The sequence below is a fragment of the Pinus tabuliformis genome, chromosome X, assembly GCF_031772625.1.
Source record: "Pinus tabuliformis cultivar Carrire ecotype Pingquan chromosome X, CPIR1, whole genome shotgun sequence".
In the NCBI taxonomy this organism is placed as follows: domain Eukaryota; kingdom Viridiplantae; phylum Streptophyta; class Pinopsida; order Pinales; family Pinaceae; genus Pinus; species Pinus tabuliformis.
This window is the reverse complement of record NC_142308.1, coordinates 948,601,147-948,626,216: the sequence shown is the minus strand read 5'-3', so window position 1 is coordinate 948,626,216 and position 25,070 is coordinate 948,601,147. Positions and strand designations below refer to the sequence as shown.

The 25,070-nt window shown below is 37.5% G+C and overlaps 1 protein-coding gene across 1 annotated transcript in view; it reads right to left on the bottom strand.

Annotated features, from left to right (window-relative positions):
• LOC149142831 (26S proteasome non-ATPase regulatory subunit 2 homolog A-like) overlaps positions 1-25,070 on the bottom strand; it is a 99,450-nt gene that overhangs the window by 60,083 nt on the left and 14,297 nt on the right. Inside the window, exons 3-7 of the mRNA XM_089449647.1 lie at positions 15,956-16,076; positions 15,759-15,818; positions 15,548-15,615; positions 15,230-15,272; positions 6,945-7,010 (exon numbers count right to left, since the gene is read on the bottom strand). Of these exons, the coding sequence (XP_089305773.1) occupies positions 6,945-7,010; positions 15,230-15,272; positions 15,548-15,615; positions 15,759-15,818; positions 15,956-16,076 (358 nt within the window). The remainder of the gene's footprint in view (positions 1-6,944; positions 7,011-15,229; positions 15,273-15,547; positions 15,616-15,758; positions 15,819-15,955; positions 16,077-25,070) is intronic.

Below are 25,070 nucleotides of genomic sequence, written 5' to 3'. Positions count from 1 at the left end.
AATCATATATACATGATGGAAATTCACTTAACTTTCCTTAATCAATCTCAATTGTTTAATTTATTAACTTAATCATCAATATTATTATTATTATTACTATTATCCTCTTTATGATATTATTATTATTATTATTATTATAAAGAAATTCAAGTCTCTCAATCATGTCATATGTAACTCCCCTCAATTAATGCATATGTTACTCTCTCCCTCTCAATGGATTCATTACTCTCTCTCTTTAGTGCTCATACACTCTCTTACACATTTTAATGACTCGTCATAAAAAGATTCCTCTTACACGTCTTTAATGCATAACTTACACTCCTCTCCTTTATGGCATAAGTTACACTCCTATTTTGGCATATGTAACTCCTTCTCAAGGCATAGGAGTTACTCCTCATGAATTCGACCTTCTTGCTCTTCCTATATATTTGTGCCTCTCATCCTCACTTGACACACTTACTTGTGCTTGTGAAAGGAGAATTCAAACTTGAGAAGGAGAGAGTTGAAGAGTCTAGAGGAAGATTGAGAGAGGGAGAAAGAGAGTTTTGGAGAGCAAGAGCAAATCTTGTACATCCAAAGTGATTCAGTGTTTGCATCAACTACTACTATCAAGATCTTCAGATTTGGGTGAACTTCTTCATTCTCTCATTGTGTAACGAACAAAATTCGTATACGCAACCAAGGTTTTTGGATCTCCTAAGGCAAGAAGGATGATGCTAGATTAGGAGAATTTTGGGTTTGTACTTTTATGTTGCTTGCAAGTGAAAATATCAAAGAAAGGCTAGGCTAAAGGAAGTGCCCTAGCCGCAAGAGATAAGAGGCCAAATGATAGGTCGAATCTTGTCAGGGTAACTGTTGGTTGTTTTGGTGATTGTTGGAAGGAAATCACAGTCAAAAGAAGCCATTTGAGCCTCTGTGGAAGGTTTGTTGCACAAATCATTGGGAAAAGAAGGTTGTCGAGATTGCTATTGACAAGTTTCAGGGCTTGTGTAAGCAGTGGATCGCAAAAGAAAATAGGCAAGGTTCGAGGGTTGTGCTCTAACCACAAGCCTAGTGGCAATCCACAACAAAGGTAAGGGGGTCGAGACCTATGGAACAAGAGGTCGAGGACTTGTGGGGCAGTCGTAGACTAGAAGAGACCATCTACAGCATGGGAAGATCAATCTGTAGATAGTAAAGGAAGTCCGGGGGGCTCGACAAGTTGTGTCTCTTAAGCAAGTGAACAGGCCATAATCTTGTGGTTTCCCTGTGATAACAAACCGTAGACCAAGCGTTTAAGAGGGCTAGGAAACCCTTGGTTAGACCACAGCAAAAATACTAAGGAGGTTGAGGCTTAAAGGAATGAGCCTAGCGCTAGTTTAGAGCTGGTAAGGTTCTATGGTGGATGTTGGAGCAAGGACAACTACAGCAAATGTAAAGGGTTACACAAGATTGACCAAGTGCCAGAACCAAGGGAAGGTTTTGTGGGTAGTCCACTAAAGGAACAGTTGGATATTGTGTGTTGAGGGGCAGTTGAGAGTTGTAAGGGCTCAACCTCAGCCCTAGAAGACAAAGGACATTTGTCTTGTATTTTGGCATTTTTGTACAAGGATTGTAAAGGATCACTTTCCCTGGTTCGAAAGCCCCTGTATTTCTTGTTAAAGGACTAACAAGATTTCAATTTTGGGCATTAAATCGTGTGTTTTGTGTATAATCAAACTTGTTGGACACCTAATCTGTAAGGCTTGGTGTGGACAAATGCGAACAGTCTCGGAAGTCCAAGAGACCTCTTGGAATATGAAACCAAGGGTCATTGACAAAGTATTAATATGTACATCTTTGTGAATAAAATTGCATTCCATGATTTCAAATTTGTTGTTTACATTCATGTATGTTTAACATGGTATCAAAGCCATGGTGTGTAGCCTTCCCTAACCACTAGTTTTGTTGTTTTCACTTGGTCTGGGCACTCTACCATTTTGCAGTTACATATCTGGCCTTGTTTATATTACTTGTCATTTTGGCCTAAGTTTTGCCATTTCTCCGCGCATTTCAGTGTCTCTGCTCCCCAAGCAATTGTTTCTTTTGTCATGGTCTCAGATTTGTTTCCTTTGCCATAATAGATGCATTGTCCTCCTGATTGATATCTCGACCTAGCTAGCCTACGCGTTGTCTGCTACATCATCAATGACCTCTGTGCTCGTAAGTTTTACATGTGCCCTTGCAACCCCGTCTGGTATCTTTTAGACGGAAATTAACAATCTTGCCTCGAATTTTCAGTCAGGCAAAACGTTGTTGGCATCGATACTTCATTCAATTCAGTAGGCAGCTCAACTCTAGCAATCCAATTCAGGTTTAGCAGTTTGGCTTTAGCGGCAGAATGAGCATGGTGCCATGGCAGAGTTAGAGCATGCAAGGGATGTGTTCTAGAACGTAGCCAAGGTCGTCAATGGAGATGAGGAGATCGTTCACAATAAACCATTTTTTCCTATAGGCAATAGAAATTTGTATTCTTTGTTAGTTCAATTTTTCTCTACCTGACATTTCTACAGAGTTGGACGAAGAGTTGAAGGTGCCTAGTGCAGATACTGCTGGACATGAAGAAAAGCGATAGGTCAATCTTGGAGAAGAAAATAGAGATGCAAAGGAGAATGCCTTTGCTCCTAAGATTATAGGAGGTGAGGTCTTCCTCGATGAAGATGAAAAGGAAAGTTTGGTAGCATATCGTAAAGAAGAGAACGAAACCCTGGTCTTGAATCCAGATATTTTCGATCCTTTTCTTGTTTCGAACATCGTTTCTTATATAATAGTTTCGCCAACACTTGAAATAACGACGAATAGACTGAGCGAAATTGAAACGATCTGAACAAGGTCGCAACCGACAATAAGATTTCATTATCAGAGCAGAACCAACCCCTAGCGGTCATCACTGAGAGCAAGCACAACGACAAGAGGATGAAGCATTTTGGAGAAGCCAACAACAAGCACATGAGTAAGCCCTGAGAGGCAAATGCCATCTAGCCATCTAGCCATCAGTGATTGGGAATTTGTATTGGGAATTATCACATGAGTTGTTGAGGATGAATAGAGTGGCTAGTGCTTCCACCTACTCAAAGGTGTAAGTCAAAGATTTGCCTTGGTCCATGATTGAGAACTTTCCATCTTTGCCAAATGTCACTCCCAAGCCAAAAAAAAATTGTTTTTGTTCATGCCTCCACACATAACAGTGTTGTCATGCCATAAAAGGGCAACAAAGGTCATTCCTTGAAGGTAAAGTGCCCTGTGTGAATTGCCTCAAAAATAAATAATTGTATGAGGTGCATTTCTTCAAATGAATCAAAAGCAATTTCTTTGCCAAGCATGCCAAAGTTCTTAGGACTTAGATTTGAGACTAATGAGAGGGGTAATGGTATAAAACTTTTCAATTTTCTTGTTTTGATTTCAAGAAAAATCAATAGGTCCTCTATATACAAATTTTCTTTTTTAAGGTTGGGAGAGCTCGTTTTTACTTATACTAGTTTGAAAATCCTAGTTCCATTGCTACACATCTCTCTTTCCTTGTCAAACGACTTTAAGAATCACATTTCTATTAGGTGCTTTCTTGGACACATGTATCATAGATTTGCCTTCTTTTCTTCTGTATTAAGTTTGTTGTGGGAAGCTTTTGCTTAAGGAAAGGCCTTTATTTTTGCTGACATAATGGCCAAAAATGATGAAATACTAGAGTTACAGAATACCCTAATACTCTCCACTATTGATGGTATGGTAAAAGTCAACAAAGTCTCTCTCTGACATTCGAACTTGTTTACAAAATGCACAAAACAAGATTGATTTTTTGCAGCTCTAATCTTAGCTACAACAAGATGAGTTACAAAAACATAGTCATCATTCTAAACTGGTTTTTGCTCAGAACAATTCTTTGTTTGAAGCTGACTCCTGTCAGCTACGAAAAATTGATCAAATTAGCGAGGATGACTTGATTCCCATTAAGTGCCTATTCAGGAGTAGATTTGCATAAAGATGCAAAGGTTCAGTCTACACTTCCCAAGCCCATCATTAGACCTTGGGAAGAATTTGTTAGCAACTAAAACAGAACCAGTGTTGGATATGACAAGGATGTGTCCTTTCATATTTCGGACTACTCTAAACCCATCAAGCTTCATAGTGTTCGGTTTCTTCAAGATGATTCATCTTCACTTGCTCTTGTTCCACAGCCACCACAAATTGTCAAATGCCAACACTGTGATCGAGTTGGCCATGTGAAAGGTCAATGTTTTGATCTTCACCTATGTGAGCATTGTGTTGAAAACATTCATCATTCAAACAGAGGTTCCAAAAATAAGCCTCCCGCAAGAACGAAGATTCACCCTGGATGAATCGCTTCTTGGCAATGGGCTTCAATAGCCAAAAAATTATTTCGGTCATACTTCAAAGTTCATTCTCGAGAAGAGACACGTCTTGTAGTTGAGATTTCTTCATCTTCTCACCTGGTATCTGACAAGGGGGGGAATTGATGGTCAGTTACTAGATTTGAAGCCAAATCAAGCGAGTCTAAGCCACAACCTAAGCTAGAGCCTAGAGCAAGAGTCAGCCATAGACAGATTTTGCATTGTAGATAGAGACAAAGTCATGTTCCATGAGCATGTTTTTGGTTGGTGGTCTGCCTTAAACCACCACTGGCAGAAGACTTCAGTTTTTGCTAGACAATTTGAGGTCATCTTCAAACCATTATTAGGGAGCACTTTCATTAGCAAAAGACTTCAACTTCTAGCCAAATTTGGAATTATTCCAAGAACTACATCAAGCTTTACTTCCAGAGTCCGTGGTCAGCCTTAAATCACCACCGGTAGAGACCTGGAGTTCTCCCACCTCATCTGGTTTCTGGTCTTCCTTAAACCACCATTTCAGAAAGCACATTCAACCATTGGCTGCCATGCAATTTTGCATCTTTGTATTTCAGCTCTGTTCATGGATACACCCCTTCGGATTAATGGTGAAAATGTTGGACACCTAATCCATAGGGGTTGGTGTGGACAAATATTAACAGTCTCAGAAGTCCAAGAGACCTCTTGGAATATGAAGCCAATGGTCAATGACAATGTATTAATATGTACATATTTGTGAATAAAATTGCATTCCACAATTTATCAAATCTGTTGTTTACACTCGTGTGTGTTTAACAGAATTGCTGGCGTATTTTCCGCTGTGCAAGTTGTTTCTAAAGTTATGCATTTCAGTTTGGTTATGTTTTTTGTTTTGTGAAACTGCCAACACATAGACCAGACCTAAAGTGCATGGAAATCTAACAATATATACAAGGGATTGTAAATCGCATCCAATTATTACTTAATCTTCTACATGTGTGTGTGCGTGTTTCTAAAAATTTACATAAGAATTATTACTCAATCCCTTGTGGCAGTATACATACACACTGACTAGTCATAGGTGAAGGGCTATGAGACTTGGTTATTTAATTATTATTCTTACTATTTTAATATTACAATGATGATGATGACGACTACATATGTATGTTAGTTACATAAAAACCCCTTCAAGTGCAAGCTCAAGGGGCTATTCCTTCTTCCCAAAAACCACAACATCATTCCAAATCCCATACCAACAATCAAATGAGACCATCCAAGCCTTAGCAAGCAAACAACCTCATCCAAGCAATGGCACAGTGCACAGAGCATTTTATCTTCTAAATCCTCCATTGGACCTCAGCTGTTAAGAAGCGAGGGCTAGCAGATCTCAATATGTTTGTGCTATTTGTATTCCAATTTCTAGGTCCATTTTTCTGAAATCTGTTTACAACTGTCAACCCTCGATTTGTCTTAGTTTAGAGCTAGTGCTGGGATTGTCTTGCATTACAGAAGTACTCTGTTTTCAGCACCTTCCTTCAATTAGGATCCATTTTTTGTGCTCCAACTGTACATTGCAACTATTGTACTCAGCAGTCCTGTTGACCTACCTTTATCTTCATTTGTTATCCATTACTAAAATTATATTATCTCATCTGTATCCACATCAACATCCCAAAAAAGATGCTAATGACAGATGGACAATGGTCACAAAACACACTCAAAAAACTTGTCTAAACTTTAGTTTCTTATTGCTGCAAAAATTAATCTGATTTCATATGCCTTCAAAAAGAACGCTTTCTTCAGATAAGTCTTGCTTCCTATTCAAGAGAGGGGTTATCTTGAAATCTTCACCTATCTCAATAGAGAATTCATTATAAACTCACAATTTTTCAAAGAACCAAGGCAGTTATGCGCAAACAGTTTTATGTCTAAAACTTTCCGCGGCTGTTTCAAAAGGATTTATAAAGACATATACATTTGTCAAAAGTTACAAGTAAACAGTTTTTACTCAACATGATTTGTTCGAGAACTATCATGAGCATTCAATATCGAAATTGCTTTTCCTGATAGACTTTTTGCATTTTGCAACTTTTCTTCTCAAACTCTCAAAATACAGTAGCCATAACTTGGCGAAGCACATATGTGATAAATTTTAAAATCAAATGCCACATGAAGCATTCAGTCATTAATATATAATTATCAATTCTATGTCTGTTATTTCGATAGATAGGTATCACCTTTAGTTCATTTGGGGAAATATCCTTTTCATTGCACACATCAGAATTTTTTCAGTAACTTTCCATGCCTATGTGGCTAGGGATTCATTTTTTCATTTTCTCAGTCCATGTGACTCTACCCTAAGATTCTCCAATTGAGAATAACTCAAGAACATGAGAATTCCTATAAGATAATAATTATAGAAAAAGCTTTTTGCCTAAGCATTGAATGAATGCTCTTGTCTACACATATAAAGGTGGATTGTAAAACATAGAAATGCACTTTGAATAAAAATGTCAAAATGTTCAAGTATCTCTCCTGCAAAATAACTGATGTTTATTAGAAACATTTTTCACCAAGTAAAAGAGCCACTCAAACACATACCTTCACATGAAAAGAGACAATTTGTTGAACCAGATCCATCAGATCATCAACATGTGCCTCTTCCATCTGTAATAAACAACAATCACATTTAAGAAGACGCAATGAATTCATCTATGCTCCTCAGCTTTTCTATACTCAGCCACATTTGTTCTTATTACCAAAAAAAATTAATATAGAAGAGCAAAAGAGACATTATCTTGCATACAGAAAATGGATGATTCTTCACCATTAGAATCTTCTCATACACAAGTTTATGTATAAATAGTAAACATTTCAAGTATGGTGATGCATCCACATTTGTTTAAACGGTTACAGAAGATCAGAATATCTGCTTTCAATTATTTTAGCACTAACTACAGGGTACATTGTTCAAAAGGACATTATGTTTAGACTCTAAAGTAGCATTCTCCACAACATTTATGTAATTTCCATTTAGCAGCAAACCAAGTAAACTTTGTGAACCTTTCGAAACTACTCTCATTTAATACTGGGGTTCTAGCACTTATTACTCACATACTTTATTTTCAAACTTCATTATGTAGATTAGTGTTACACCTGCTTGAAAAAATGTATATATTAAGCAAACCTTGATAAATATTAGTATTACACCTCATATGAGGTTCACATAGTGATTTTCATGACATTGATGGAGATCTGCCGCTGATTCCTTGGAGCTTTTGGACCAACTTGGGGGGTACATCTTCATGGAACCCCTTCTCTTTGTGACAATGGAGCATTTGATTGAGGTCTTTGGTTTGGGGAGCTTCACTTCTCCTTGATTGGATGATTGGTCTGGTGATCTTCTCACATGTGCTTGCCTTGTTGATCACCACTTGGTTACATATTTGCTGGTATCTTGAAGCATGCTATCTCATTATCATATATGTAGATGTTTATCATCGATGCACTAAATCTTGTTCTCATATGATGGTTCTAGACCCCAAGGGGTTATAAGACAATGTTAGGAAGTAGATGATTTGTACTAATGTTGGAGTTTCCTAATGACTTTTGCATGGTGACGTTGTATTATTGGAGTCGCTAGGAAGGAGTGTTCTACATGGTCCCTTTGTGTTGGATGTGTGATGGGGGCATATTCGATGATTTGATGGGTCAGCATTTATTATTCTCCCCTTTTGTTATGATGTTGATGTGGATGGATGATGTGTGTTGTGGTAGTGCAATTTTTCTTGGTGGGATTTCCCTTGGTGATATAACTTACCATTGTAACATTTTCTAGGCATCACCTAGGTGGAATGTGTTTGATGTTGTTAGTACTCTTGTTGATGCACATTTCCTTGAGTTGGAGTTAGATGGTAGGGGGTGCTACATACATCTTTGATGATGAAGCCTTTTTTCTAAGGTTTGATGAGGTATTAACCATGTTATAGTCCTTTGGTGGTGCACCCTAGGTTCAATCCTACGTGGAGCTTCTATTTTATCACTGTAATTGTTATCATGGTGGTCTTTGCTAGGAGATATAACTTGTTTCCATGTTACAACACTTGTTGTAGTGCAACCCCCTGCCCCACCACAACCCAACTAGCACACATGTTCATGTTGAATTAATCAATTAGGGATCATGAGGAGGTTGGACTATGATTTTATTTCAGCATTAACCTTTGTGCACACATGTTGACGTCAATATAACTATTTTAAAGCTAAATTAATCCATCTGATTATAGTGCAGGTTAATAACTTAAGCACCCTACTTCACTTGGAAGTTGTTCACACTTGGAGGGGCTATATAGAAGTTATTTGAGGCTTTGTTATGGAGCAATCCTCTCTTGTGCATAGTTTCCAAGGCATGCATGATTATTATATTGTTGGAGAGGTTGGCACACTTATCTAGGGTGCCCTCTCTCTTGTGCACTTGGTTTGGTGGGATTTGTTGATGGTATTGGGAAACAACACATGGTTTTGGCATGGTAATGAATAGTTCTAACACCTTGGCACTTCTTCGTAGAGCACACTTCAAATCTATGTCACACGGTTCGAGTTCGACAACGATTAAGTTCGATTCGAATTCGAATTTTCCGATCAGGTTTGAATGAGGTTCGGCATTAGGTTCGACTATACATATTTTTCAATATATATATATATTTATATATATATCTATATATGACAAAATAATAGAAAATTCAAAATCGATCCATAAACACATGAATACAAATTCTTATTAGTAAACATACATGAATAATGTAATCATTCTAACATCTAGTTAAATGTAAACATACACAATAGTAGTTTGCAAAAAGAAATGACATAATTTTCAGTCTTCAAAATTTAAATGAATGTCAAATACTAGTAATTTTTTAAAAAATCACATAATCAAAACATGATCAAAATTTAAACATACACATCATTGTAGGACATCTTCAAATTTCAAAATTTTAAATATCATCAAAGTCATAATATCATCAAAGTCATCAACACATGGAATTCCATCATTTGGCTCATCTAGTGAGTCATCATCAATGCTAATATAATAAGGAAGTCATAAAGACCATTGCCAAATAGTTATAATCCATAAAATGGGAAGAATGGGAAGAAAATAAAATAAACCTTACAATATGCCCTAAGCCATAAAATAAGGTCATAAAACACAAACAAAGTCCACATGAGGAATTTTAGCATGTCGAATTTCACATAGACAACCGACCAGTTCAAGGGAGAATTTCACTACACACCTCTTTCATACTCGCACTAGAGAACTCCTATTAAAAGACTATTTTTCTCTCTTTTAATGCGCCCAATAAAAGTATATATTCAAATCTTTTATTTATTAAAAAGATTGTAATTGTACATACCAACTCCATATAAAGCATGAAAAAATTATACATCTGTTATATCATATCAATATTCAAAAACTCTTATTAAAAATATAATTTTTCTCATTCTTTATATATAACAAAATCAGTCATCTCCTCTATAGTAAGATGATATAAAATAGATTAAACAAAAATCAACGTTTAATAATTTATATATTATCAGTAAAAAATTGTAATACCAACTTATCTTATTCCTAAAGATTTGTATTATATGCAACATTATTATGAAACAAAAAAACAAAAAAAAACATGCGTCCATCTTTCTCTAGGATCGGATGTTTCCATCTTATTTTTCCAAAATCCATGGACAATTAAAATAACCTATATTCAATTGAACCATAGAAAACTCAGTGATTTACATTATTCATGCTTTCCATGATACGTTATGTCTTTTTCGTATAATTCCAGTACATATTAAAACGTCATGGAAAATGTCATCTACATTCTTGTCTTACCTTTAGCGACTCTTCAAACCGACATGGCGTACCACATTTCTCAAAATTTTCTGGAGGGTGAGCCGCATCACTATATTTCCAGATATTTTGGAAAGATGAACTGCGTAATTATATTTCTTGAATTTTCAGGAAGGCGAACTACATTACCTGCACTAAATTTACCAAATTTTCTTCTAAAACCGTCAAGAAAACCGCCGAAATTCAAAAAAATCATTTAAGTTCGCGATTAGGTTCGTTGAGGTTCGATTAGGTTCGATGGAGTTGGATGAGGTTCGAGTTCGACTTGAGGTTCGACTTTCAGGTTCGTCGAACCTGAACGAACTTCAAATTTTTTTTACAGGTTCGCCGAATTTCGAACCTGAAGCTTCAGGTTCGCCAAACCCTAAGCTTCAGGTTCACCGAACCCTGTGACAGAGCTTCAAATGATGCTATTATATTATTTGTTACATAATTGAGGCAGTTACGTGGCGTGTTTTTCTATGGCTCACCTCTCCTAGGTGCTCTCCTATACTCATCATTACGTGGCGTGTTTTTACATGGTTATTTCAACTATACTCATCATCCTTTGACCTTCATTGGAGAGTAGACTCACCTCTTTGACTAGGCACTTATATTCTTTTATCTGAGATGGTTATGGAGATTTTTATTGGGAGGCCTACGACATGGGGGCCACACATGGCACATTGTATTCATTTACTTGCTCTTTTTACTATATTTGAGCATATCCTTGGAGGGTGAACTTGTGGAGACATTTCTTGCTATTTATGGAGGTGTATTCTATTATTTCACAGAGTTTTGGCATGGGAAAACCCTAATTCGCCCTTATCTCCTTTGATGTCTCGTTGCAAATGTCTTCATGGAGATGGTCAACGTGCTATTTTGAGGTTTGACTACTTCATTTCTTATGGAGTACTCTATCTACTTGGCATCTTGCACATTAATCCATTGAGTTGGTTGCCTTGGGAAACACACATGTTGATTGGTTAAATGCACTTTGTGGACCACTCACTATTATTGGGGAAGGTTATTGTGCATTCTCCAAGGAGGAAAATTTTAATGTTTTATCTCTCATGCACCTTGAAAATTTTAATGTTTTATCTGTCATGCACCTTGAAGGGCACACTTTATGAGAACATCCTCCTAGGTTAAACATTATTTAATTACATTTTACATGCATCCATTCTTTGAGGGTAAATTCTTGTGGACCTCTTGCATGTTGACCTAGTTATCATGCCCATTTTTAGTAGTACACAATCTCTATTGAATACTTGGTGTAATCTTTTTCCTATTTTTGGAGTGCAAGTTCCCCTTCAGAGGCTTAGGTCCACATGTTGTGACATGGTCAACCATGAGTTGAAGAGGGATTTAATTAGCAAAAAATGATTCTTTATTGTATGAGAGATGAGACTCCCTCTATAAAGAGGAGCTCTCTTCCCATTGTAATGGTCATTGAAACTTTGGGGGCTGACTAGCTCATCCCTTGGGACTTCATTTGCACATCACACGCTTGGAGATCGAATGGAAGATAAGAGGTCTAGCATTTTATTTCATAAAGCTTTATGATTGTAATGTTTTCATGTGTTGATTTCTATTGTAGGAAAGTTGAAACCCTTGTAGTACTATTGATGTGAGGGCCTTCTAATGAACCATGATTCATTGGATAATATAATGTGAGGATATAATCCCTCTTACTTTTATTGTTGTCATGTTAAGCTTAGTTGCTGCTATCAGGATTACTCAAAACAGAAGCCTCTTTGATGATAAGATCACACATCTCTTCTCTTGAAGGATCATCTATATCCAAGGCCCAATGCATTGCTGCTGCACCTGTCATCAATCATCATAACCCTTAGGAATTTTTTGATGGGGCAAGTCAAGAGGAGGGTTGGGTTTGTGGTCTTGGTTCTACTTTATTCTTCTCTGGCAGCCATTATTTTTATGGAAAGGAGAACAATGGGGCCATTCCAACAACTTGGGACAACTTACTGCTTTGTACGCTCTTATGAAATTAGCCATTGCAAGAATATCCAGAGTCTTCAAGTATTTGGGGACTCTAAATCGGTTACTCACTGGATGCAACACAAGGAGCAGAATTGTAATTTGGGTCTTGTACATATTGCTCAGCAGTTGAAGAAGATCACTGGTCTATTTCAGGCAATTTCTTTCAATCATATTTATAGTGAACATAATGCACACGCCGACTCTCTCTCAAAGAATGGACTGCTTCTTCAGCCTCACGTAAATATCATTGAGAAATACAAGGATAATGCCCGTGTTTCTCGCCACAGTGTTATTCTCAACTAATCTGTATACGTCCATAGGATATATGTCATGCTTTTTGGTCATTATCTTGATTCTTGGTCATATTTGGAAGTTATATTTCTATCAGCTATGTATTTAGATCCTGTTAGTTAAAGCTTACTTGAGGCTCTCTCAGAAAGACAAACAGTATTGAAGAAGTTCAGTAGTTGATTATGATGCAATCAGTTCGCCTTTGGAATGTACTTCCAATTTTGTACTGAAATAGAAAGTATAAAAGGTACACAAGAAAAATGTTCATTGTTCAATTATTAGCATTATCTCCAAATTTTATTAGCTAAGACTATTATATAATACATTTTGAATCTGCACTGGCATTTCAATCCTACCCACCATTGGTATTAAACTTAATTTAGGCAATAACAAAAAGTTTACTGCATTACTCTTGTTTTATCAAATATCTTTAGATTTCAGATACTTTTCCTATTTTGCAAATCCTCATTCAAATTTCATACCAACGCCCAATGTTTGATGTACTCTGGATCTAGGTTCAAGTATCCTCTTTAAGCCATCCTTGCTTTCATTGCTCACAGAAATTTTCTTTTTCTTAACATTAAGACATTCACTGAACTTTTCTCAGATAGATGCTTCGTCTGACACATCAAGTCTGTCCACCTCCTTTGCGGGATTCAACTTGACATATTGGAACATGTTCATGTTCACATTCTTCACATCTTTAGGACTGTTTTCGCTGTTAACCTAAACCCTGTATCTCGCTAGGACAATTTTTCTGGTCCAGAATAGGCCTGATCAGTAAGTTTGGCATAACAGAACATGCTCATGTTCGCATTCTTCAAATCTTTAGAAATATTTTGGCTGTTAGTTTAAAGTTTAAACCCTGGAGGGATCTCACTAGCACACTTTTTCCTGACACAGAGTAGTATTAAGTTTTGATATATTGAAACATGTTCATGTTCACATTCTTAAAGCTTTGTGACATTTTTGGCTGTTAATCTAAACCTTGGATTTCACTTGCACACATTTTTTCAGGCCTGGAGGTCTGATCAGTAATATCAAGTTGACATATTGGAACATGTTCATGTTCACATTCTTCAAACCTTTAGAAATTTTCAGTTGTTAATCTAAACAGTGGAACTTGACAGCAATTTGTTTTTGGCCCAAAGACCTGATCAGTAATTTTTAAGTTTTGACACTCCTAAAGTTTGAGATGGCTACTGATTAACAGCTAATTTTTATGATGCACTCTTTGTAGCCATATTCGTAATGCAACAGTCTTGCAGGTTCATCATGCTGTACATAAAATATTTTGATTAGGAATTGAATGAAGTTATGAATTGTATAGCCCATAAGTTAACACCAATCTTCTAAAATTATATCAGCTCCATTTGAAGTACAAGCAAAAGAATCCAAGAGTACTAGATCCATCCTAAACCTGCATCTATTAAGCACTGAGAAAGATCAAAGAAAACCTGAGGTTCAACCTCTCAGTCCTTATAGATCCAGGGTTTAGAAAGATCCATAGATGTTTCTCCTTTTATTAATTCTTTAAGTCCCTTTCTCTATTTTTTGATGTTAGACTTGGACATCAAACTTTTTCCATTTTATTTTATTAGTATTACTGACATACATATGTATGTGTTTTACACAGATATGTCTCCGACCCCGGGCTGTAAGAGCAGCTCATTTCTCAGCACAATAATGTGTCAGCATTTATATCTTGGGTCGTAAGTATAAAATGACCTCTAAGGATTATATGCCCATTTTCTCGATGATTCATCCTTCTCTAGCAAATGATTAGTTCAATTATGTGTATACAATTTAGAGAAGCATTCTCTCTCTAGAGTTCAAAAATATGGTGACCCCTAAGGACACTCTGTCCATTTTCTCAATGATTCATTGTTCTCTAGTTAGTGATTAGCTTTTTCATCACTGTATACAGGAAAGTACATGTACATTATTTTCAACTGAGGACCATCGCTATTTTTCGCTTAGGCCATAATAAATTTCACATATATACTCAGAGATGCAACAGTGATCAGGGTACAAGCCTTTGCTTTCAGTAACTGAACACATTGCTTTAATGTGCTGTGAGTTTTTCATTCCTTTCCTTTTGAAACTACTGCAGTCCCACTGCCTTGAATCCAAGACTTAGGGCTTAGCAGACAAACTCCAATAAAGGTGCACAAATAGTATCAATAACTCCATTTCATTTCATTTCAAAGATGCATGTTTCAGTGCAATGTGAGGAGTTAATCAGAGCAATTGTACATTAAAGCTATCCACATCTGACCATCTTAAGAATTTACTTCCTCCACTAACAGTTCTGGATCTCTCTCTTGCACTGCATAGACAGCAACAGAGATGTATCTTTGTATGCTTATAATTATCTGTACAGAACTACCCTTTAGTAGGAAGACCCATAAACAAGGATGAAGAAAAGAAGATGGGAGATATTGTGTCTTCATACATGGGGAAGATTGATGCTGTCTCCATGAACTAGGGCTTACCCTATAAGTAGCATCTTGACACAAACAGTCATCCAAACTTTCATCATTATGCATTACAAAAAACTTCCAAATACAGAATCAGGTAACACCTCAAATCTTTTTGTTCATGTTAACAATGACAAGTACAACACACAAATTCCATATACTTGAAAACTTCAGATTAAAATGGTTGGTCCTCTCCTTAATGCAGAAGAAAAATGTTATCATAAACTAACCTGCCGCTTCTGGTACTCTTGTGCAATTTCTCCAGCAAGATTCCTGGGAAGATAGTAACATCAGAATTCCAAAACATGCCTTCAACATTCACTCAATAAGAGCAGTTAGCCCACAGATTCAGTGACAGCAGAAGTGAGGTCATTCTTCAAGCCATTTAATCCCCAGTTCAAAAATTTATGGTAAGAGACAAACAAGGGCTTAAAACAAATCTCAAATAATGGTTTTCAGGTATATAATTACATTATGGATTAATATTTAAAACCAAATCCATTATAATTATAAATTAGTATGTCTAGGATGCTCATACTCATACTCACCGAACATATTCATGACCCCAGGAACCAATATCTCCCTTGGAGCCAAGCAACCTAAACTTTAAACTTTCCTGAAGACATTATAAGAAAAAATATTATACTTGGATAAACTTGTTTAGAATCATGAAAATGCAGAATGCAAAAAAAAATGTGCATAGCTGTGCAAAAAATAGTTAGAATTGAATAGAGCATGAAATATGCATGTCTGCAATACCCTTTCCCCTTCTGCAGACATCGTCAAAGCCAAAACTGATAAGATATCTGCCAGGTAAGTCTGTAAGCAAAAACAAAAAAAAACAGCTTAAGATTTTGCTAAAGATCAACAACACAGACAAAGCACAACCATTATTAACAAAAGCAAAGGAAAAAAGAGCAAAATTAGAATCACTGTTTCAGAAGATAGCTTCTTACCTTCACATCAGTATCTGCCATTGTTTCATAATATGCTTTTAATGTACCATAATGAGGTCGAAGAAATTTCAGAGGTTTAGGTACTGATGTCATAGAGCTCGTTGCAGTTCGAATTTCTTGCCTGCAAGAGTGGAATATATGCCCATACATCAGCACAGAAATGAAATGCTACTTTATATTGCAAGGTAGTTGACAGATGCCCATTATCATGTAGACAATTTGGTATCTGCTGCATATGTTGTTCCTCCGTGATAAAATAGACGGATAAAACACATCCTGATGACTTGTTTCATTACCAATCATTCACACATAAAAGTATAATTGAGCATTAGCAAACTAAAACTATTATTACCAAGACTTTGCAGGAACATAAACTGTCATATCAAAATTTATAATAACCCTACAAACAAACATCTAGCATTCTCCAGGAAGAGGATGTAAGTACCACTGTAAATACCCTTCCAGTTTTTGTTTTCCCTTGATGTAAATATTTTTTCGTAAATATAAAAGAAATTTTCAACAAGAAAATAAAATAAACACACAGGAAAGGGACATCTGTCAGAGCAAAATTAGGTTAAAAATCAATAGTTGATCTAAAAAGATAAAATTTCATTTCATTAAATAAGAATAGCTAAATGTTTGCACGGCACAGCGGAAAATACAGGACAGCCAGAATAGTTGGAGTGTCAAAAATTCTAATAAAGTTACTGTCAACCAACGCAATACAACAGTATAGCTTTATAGATTTCTGCTTTTTGCTAGACACTTGGCTCTTATTTTGTTTTTACCATTGATCTAGGAGGCCTTACATATCCCCATTGTTGACACCACCTCAAATGTACGATCAAGGCAGGTGCCATCACAAGCCCTGCTACAGAGATGGTGGGCAAGTGCATGAATGGAGGGACTGAAGAGAGAATTGGCCACATGGTAGACACAAAATTGTGCCATGTCCAACATTTGAGAGCAAAGTGTCATGCATCCCACCATTTTCAAGGTAGATAAACTGTCAAAGGAGTGACAGATAGGAAACTCCAGTTATCACTAACCCTGCCCACATCATCAGATGGTTTAAGCCCAAAGATGATGACATTGATCCTAAACTTGCAGTGGCGTGTGCCTAATCTTTCAGTGTTTGTGCTTATTGTTGATGTACACCTCAAGGTAGAATTTAATGATTTTTATGGCTTTCAATTACTTAGCCTTCAGCCAATGATTTTTGCAAGTATGGCGAGATAACAATGGGGATTTTGTATCTTTAATACCCCTTATTGGTTTTTTATTTTTATGAGTTGTAGGAATACTTATCTTTGCCTCTTTATGGACACAACAATGCAGCATGTCCAATATTTGACAGCAATGTGTCATGAATCCCACCATTTTTGAGGTAGACAAACTGCTCAAGGAGTGATAGATAGGAACCTCTAGTTACCTGCCCACATGATCAGATGGCTTACGCCAAAAGATGCTGACTTGGATCCTGTAGTTGCAGCAGCATGTGGTTAATCTTTCAGTGTTTATGATTATTGTTGATGTACACCTCAAAGCAGAAATTAATGGTTTTTGCTTTAATTTGCCTTCAGCCAATGAATTTTGCAATTATGGAGATGGCGCGATAAGCATAAGACCTTTTTGTTTTTTCTTTCTTTTCTGATTTCCTCTTTTCTTTTTCTTCCCCTTCTTGTTGACTGTCATCTTCATCTTATTTTTCTGTGTGTTTGTGTGGACAGGTGTGTGCATTTATTTTTTTAAGGGGGAGGAGATGACAAGATAAGATAAAATAGGTTTATTAATGTCCAACAAATGACCAAAACCAGGTCAATGGTAATGTGCGGTACAAAAGTTTCAATTCAAAGCAGAAGTACTGAGGCCAGACCTATAAAAGCAAAAGCGGAAACAAAGCTAATATGTATAATCTAAATTTTAATGGCTCAAAACCAGAGAGAGTACAGATGAAAGAGCCTCAGTCTACAAATGTATGTCGCCTAAGGAGAGGGGAGGTTGTCCTCCTCTAAAGTATCCACTATCAAATGTGCAACTCTCCTACCACCAGCATAGATCCATCTTTACTCCGGATCTACCAAGTGCCGAGAGGAATCAAAAATCTTTTTTCACTCTATGCTAATTTGCATATCAAGATATTCAATCCCTCTGAGCGCTTAGTAGATCCAGAGTTAAGATGGATCTATGCTTAGTTTAATTTCCCCCTTTAAATAGGCTACATTCCACATGAATACCATGGATCAATACCATGTGCCATCTTTATTTTTATTAATATTCATATTAGGGTTAATAATGTTTTTTTGCGTGGTATTAATAATAGTTTGGCCCATGGTATTTGGCCCATATGCTTCACATAAATAAAACCCTTTTTTTGAGTGTTCATAAATATAATGTGGATTATGGAGTAAATATAAAAAGGGTTTTATTTATTTACCATACCTCTTTTATAAATATGGTATTTGGCCCATGGTATTAAAATGTTATTTGGTTCATAGGTTTCACCTAAATAAAACCTTTTCTACGTTTTTGTAAATATAGAGTTTTATGGAGTAAATATAAAAAGAGGTTTTATTTATTTACCATACCTCTAAGAGGTTTTATTTATTTACCATACCTCTAGTTTATTTATATTTTTATTTATTTACCATTCCTCTGAAGTAATATAAAAAGAGTTTTTATTTATTTACCATACTTCCAGTTTATTTATATTTTTATTTATTTCACATACCTATTTTTTGAGTATTCATAAAACTCTTTAAATTTTAAATTTATATTGTGTTTATACATAATAATAATTAGATTGATTTTTAAATAGGGCCGACAATAGATTAAAAATTTTTAATTGTAAACATTACATGTTAAATGTTTACGTTTACATTTACATTTATGTTTACTTTTACGTTTACATTTACATGTTTACGTGGGATCTATGGTGTGTTGTTAAAATCGTGATATTATCACGATATTATCATTTTTTTCGCGATTTTTTCAGCAAAAAGATAAAATCGCGAGTAGTACTCAGACCTTTTTTTTATACGCGATTTTTTCAAAAAAAAACATGATTTTTACCAAAAAATCGCGGAGGGTCGTGGCAGCGTGATTTTAAAAGGAAAAAATTTAGATATTAGAAAAATTGAAAAAAAAAAAATGAAAAAAAAAAATGAAATTTTTTGTACCCAACGATTTTTTCCCAATTATTACGATTTTTTCCTCGCGCCGATATTATCCCGATAACAATTAATGCAACATTGGATCTACCCCATACTAGGCTGTAGAATGCCCCTCAGCGCAATTACAGGCCAAAGAGAAGAAACTCGAGATAAAAGACCAGTCAGGCGAACTAGAACAAGACAAAGAACTCTCTATATCTAGATGAGGCCACCTACTGTTGGGAATCTGGGATCTAGAGGTAATGGACTATTTGTTGGTTTGGCATATATTGTCCTTGTAGATTTTCCTTGAAATCCTGCAACTACTATGATGACAAATCTGAAACTAAATTCGTTGCACCAAGACACAGGATTTCTCTACGATAGATAAGCAATAAAAGAAACACACAGATAAAGAACACAGTCAGACAATAACAAAATATTTTTCTAGGAAACCCAACTAGGAAAACCCTCTCCTTGCAGTAGATTTTATTGAGAAAAATTCTGAGCAATCAAATTTCTTTACAAACAAATTGTTTCAAAAGAAAACACAGATGTTCTCTCTGCTAATACTTAGCTGAAACTCCCTGCAAGAACCCCTGATCCAGCTCCTCTTCCTTGCACAATCTGGCCCCTATTCCCTAGTACTGGAAATCCCTATTTCCTAGCGCAAATCTAAGCCCTTATTATTTAAGAATTTCTCCCTAAATCCTAGCGCATATCAGCAAGGAAATTCTCCCTCTCTCTCAAACTGCGTATAGGTTTCTCCTTGCACGCTCTCCTAGCAAGAATCTCTTTCTCACACAAGCTCGTGCTCAACAATAATGGTACAATGATGTGCCTTCATCCTCCTTTTAAGCTTTTCGACTCATGTTATATCTGGCAAGTTTAATTTTAGAACTCAGAATTGTGATTGATTTGTTAACTGCGTCAAACTGACACTTCTAACTCGTCCTTGCCTCAATTAGACATTGAGGCTCTCACCCGTCCTTTTCTAAATATAAACTCATATTTAGAGAGCCACATAATTGAGCCTCCAACTGTGCATACGAGACTACGAGTTAACTACTCCATGAACTCGTCTAAAACACCACGAACTTGACCATTACAAAGGAAAGATTGTTTATGGTCTTTCTTTACTAAGGCACAAGTCAAGAAGACCTTTCTCGCTACTATTTTCAACACTCCCTCTTAGCGAGGAAGGGATTTTGTACAACTCCCAACTTATCTCTGAAATGAACAAAACTGCTTCTTGCCAATGCCTTGGTCAAGATATCTGTTGTTTGCTCCTCTATTGGAATGTACAATAGCTTCACTATCCCTTTTTGCACACAATCTCTGAGATGATGATACCTAATCTTGATATGCTTTGAGTGATCATGAAACATTGGGTTCTCAGAGAGCTTGATGCAACTCTAATTATCATAATGTATCACAATAGGCTCCATCCCTTGTCTAAAAAGTCCCACAAGCAACTTCCTCATCCAAATAGCCTCACATGCTGCCAAACTAGCGGCCATGTACTCGGCCTCTGTTGAATTGAGTGCAATTGATCTCTACTTCTTGTTGTACCAAGAAACAGTGGCTGACCCAATGTTGAAGACACCACCTAAGGTACTCTTCTGATCTGGGAGCACCCTTCCCAATCTGCATTTGTGAAGCCCTCAAGCCTCACTCCATCAACCTCTCTGTACCACAATCCATAATTTGTCGTGCCTCTGAGATAAGTCGAAACATGTTTTGCAGCAACCCAGTGAACTTTGGTCAGTTCCATCATGAACTGACTCAATTGGTTGACTGCAAAACAAATATCAGGTCGTGTGTTGACCAAGTACGTGAACGACTCAATGAGTTGCCCATATATTGTAGCGCCCATATATTGTAGCATCCACTCGCTCTACTCTACTAGCATCCACCTTCCTCCAATTTGTGACTAGAGGCGTGGCCATGGGCCTGGAATCCTACACATGGAATCTTCGAAGAATCTCTATAGAGTGTACTTCCCTTGTCCCATGAAGATCTCACCATCACCCTGCCAAACCTCCAAGCCAAGAAAATAGTGCATAAGCCCCATATGCTTCATCTCAAACTCCCTTGCAAGGTCATCTTTGCAATCCTAGATCAAGTTGTCTACTCCAATCAATATAAGGTTGTCAACATAGAGCACTAGAATGAGAGGAAGCCCTCCAACCATGATGTAGTATAGGTTGGCATCTTCCTCACTCTTAGTGAAGCCCAATCCTCGAAGGTAGTTGTCAATACCAGTGTACCATGCTCTCGAAGCGTCCTTGAGCCTATAAAGAGCTCTCTTCAGCCTACACCCATGTGTTTATGCTGAACTTCTCAAACCCCTTTGGCTGCTCCATATAAATCTCCTCCTCAACCACTTCGTTGAGGAATGTTGTTTTCACGTCCATCTGGCAGATCCTCCACCCCATCTGTGTTGCAAGTGCCAGAATAGTCCTAATGGGTGAAAACCATGCTATTGGGGCAAAGTTCTCATCATAGTCTATGCCCTCAATTTGTGAGAAGCCCTTGGCCACAAACCTCTCCTTGTACTTCTTCGCACTCCCATCTGCTCCACGCTTCACCTTATACACCCAACGTGAACCTACTACTGATTTGCCATCAAGTCGTGGCACAATCTCCCGAACATCCTTCTTCATGATGGAGGAATATTGCTCCACCATGGCATCCTGCCAAACCTGTAAAGAAATTGCCTCCTTATAACTAGAAGGCTCAGTGTCTACCACCCCTATCATCAGTGCCATATATCTTATGTACCTTTATGGCTGCTTGCTCTACCTGAAAATGGTGTTAAGGGCTTAAACCTGCTTTTGGTCTCAACTTCTCAGCGCACTTGACTTTCTTCCTCCCTGTGCTAGGAGTCTCTAACTGAGTAGCTTCATGCTCTCGTCCTAGTCTCTCCTCCTTATCATCTTGCTCTGCATCTTGCTATGCGGCCCTCTTGCCACCTGCCTAGAGTTCAATCTATGATCCTCGTTAAGGCTCCTCTTTGGGAGCAAGTAGCTCCTCTGTCTCGGGTACTGCAACCTGCTCTCACTCTAAAGACTCCCTCAAAGCTCTGGACTCCTCAAACCTCACATCCCACCTGAGAACTATCTTCTCGAGTCCTGGTAGACACACCCTATATGCCTGAGTTGTCTCACTGTATCCCACGAAAATACCCTTTTCTACTATGGGCTCCAACTTCTTCCTACTATCATTGGACTCATGACAATAAACTTTTGTGCTAAAGATACAAAAGTGTGAAACATCAAGCTTCTTGCCTGTGAAAGCATTCTTCGATGCAACTCCTCCAAGAACCCTGTGTAGACTCTTGTTCTGCAGAAATGTTGTAGTGTTGCATGCCTCGGCCCACGAGAACATAGGCAGTCCATGATCATGTAACATGGCCTTGGCCGCTCCAAGAATACTGCAAGTTCTTCCTCTCAGCCACCCCATTCTGTCGGTTATGGGGTGCCATCAGCTCTCTCCTATTGCCCTCCTTCGCACACAAATCCTTGAAGGCATTGGAGACATATTCTTCACCACTATCACTCTTCACTACCTTGATCTTCTTCCCAATCTGATTTTCTACCAAGGCCTTAAACTCCATGAACTTGGTTAAGACCTCATCTTTCTTCTTCATAAAAAAATATCCAAGTTTTCCGAGAATAATCATCAACGTAAGTAACATAATACCTCTGTCTCATAAGAGACAAAGAAGAGAAGGGCCCGCATACATCTGAATGCACCAACGCTAAAACCCTTTTGGCTCTGTTGTCTCGGCCCTAAAAAGAAGTATTGGCATACTTGCCAAGGGTGCACCCCTTGCACACATCATGGTGATCAAAGTCGCATGCTAGTAATCATGTAGTTATCTGTTGAAGAATCTTTAGCGCCCCATGATGCAAGTGTCTCATGCACTTGGGCTGAAGTTCTCCAACATCTCTACTCTACTCACCACTTTCCTTGTTGCTCAAGGTTGTGCATGTCTCAACTTGCAACTTGTAAAGGTTCGTCACCCTCACTAGCTGCTTCACTGCTCCAAAAGCTAAATGCCTAAGGTACACCCTATGTCACATGGTCCGGGTTCGAATTCGACTTCGGAAACAATTAAGTTCGATTCGAATTCAAATTTTTCAATGAGGTTTGTATGAGGTTTGAGTTCGACATTAAGTTCGACTATACATATATATATATATATGACATAAAATAATAAAAAATCAAAATTAATCAATAAAACTATATGAGTAGCAGTGAGCACCCACGAGCCACAAATCACGACCATTATTAACTTTTCGCTCTAGTCAACGGGGACAAGCAGTGTCTAGAAATTGAATTCAGGAGATTGCAAAGAATACAACACGCAGCGGAAACACTGAACACAATAGAGTGATTACACTCAGACTGAAGTTGGCTTGTGAAAATCTATCAACAACCATGGTAAATAAAGCCAAACCAGTGTCCACCACGAGAAACTAATTGGTGGGACGCGGAACAAGAGAAAACCATGTGCTGCCCATGGTTTTTCTCATAAACCTTAAAACAACTAACAAAAACCGCCCGAAATCTAACCTCGAACCCCAGGAAAAATTAAAAAATTATAACATTGGGCTTCAGGTTCGTCTTTAAGTTCGCCTTCAGGTTCGAATTCGTTGAGGTTCGACTATCAAGTTCGAATTCGTTGAAGTTCAACTATCAGGTTCGCCGAACTTGAACGAATTTGAAAAAAAAAATTGGGTTCACCAAATTTCGAACCTCAAGTTTCAAATTTGGCAAACCCTATGACATAGGGTACACCTTACCTTTGTTGAAGATGACATCATATCCCTTGTCCTCAAGGGTAGATACTGAAACAAGGTTTTTCTTCAAGCCTAGAACATAGAGGACATCATTAAGATGGAGAGGGCTCTCGAACTCCGTCTCAAAGCTAACAATACCAACTCCCCTAGATGTGTACTTGCCATCATCTCCTAGCTCAATCTGAAACTGCATCTCCTTCTCCTTCAGCTGGCTAAAATACTCCCTATTCCAGGTCATGTGGAAGGAGGCTCTAGAATCAATATACCACGTGCTACTCCTGAATGAGCTTACCATGCAAGCTATCAGTGAGAAATATTTCTCGAATTGAGAAGCAAACCCATCTACCTGAGTTGATGCAACCGCATTATTCTTATTGGACTTCTTATTTCTTGCCCTTGGCTTTGCCTACAAGAGCAAAATTTTCCTCATTCTCAGTCTTTGTTGATCTACCATCTTTGGCCACTCTCCGGATCTCTTCCTGAATGCAATCAGTGCATAGCATTTCCCAACCAGGGAAATTCTCTCAGCCACTGACAACATCTTGGAAACTATACCAAGACTTATGAAACCCTAATAGAGCAAAAGCTCACAAGGTCACTCTGGTACAGTGACACCCACACCACCTAGCTCATCTCACACCTGAGTGAACTTCGAAAGATATTAGACAATGGGCTCTCCTTTGCTCATCCTTATGCTCCTTAGCTTCTCCTTGAGAGCTAACTTCCTGGCATCACTGGTACCCTGAAAAAGATCCAAGATGGCTTTGAACATCTCAAATGTTGTTTCCTTCTCATAGAGATGAGGAATGATATGATCTTTGACCCCCTCGAGAATAATCCTCTGTCTTGATATCATTCTTAATATGTTGGGCCAACTGTTCAAGATCTTGAGGTGGCGAGATTTGATTATTGATAAACTCCCCCACTCCATTATCCTCCAACACTATTGTGATCCTTTTCTTCCATGAGGAGAAGTTCGATGTTGCGTTTAAATAATGATCTACTCTCAGTCCTTGGTATGTCATCCTTCTTGCCCAAACAACTGTTCTTCACAACTCTTATCTTTGTTCTTCACAAATTTGAACTCTTTAGTGTTGGTCTTTACGATGTTCTCTTCTTTGATACCATGTAAATTTCCCTTGAAATCTTGCAACT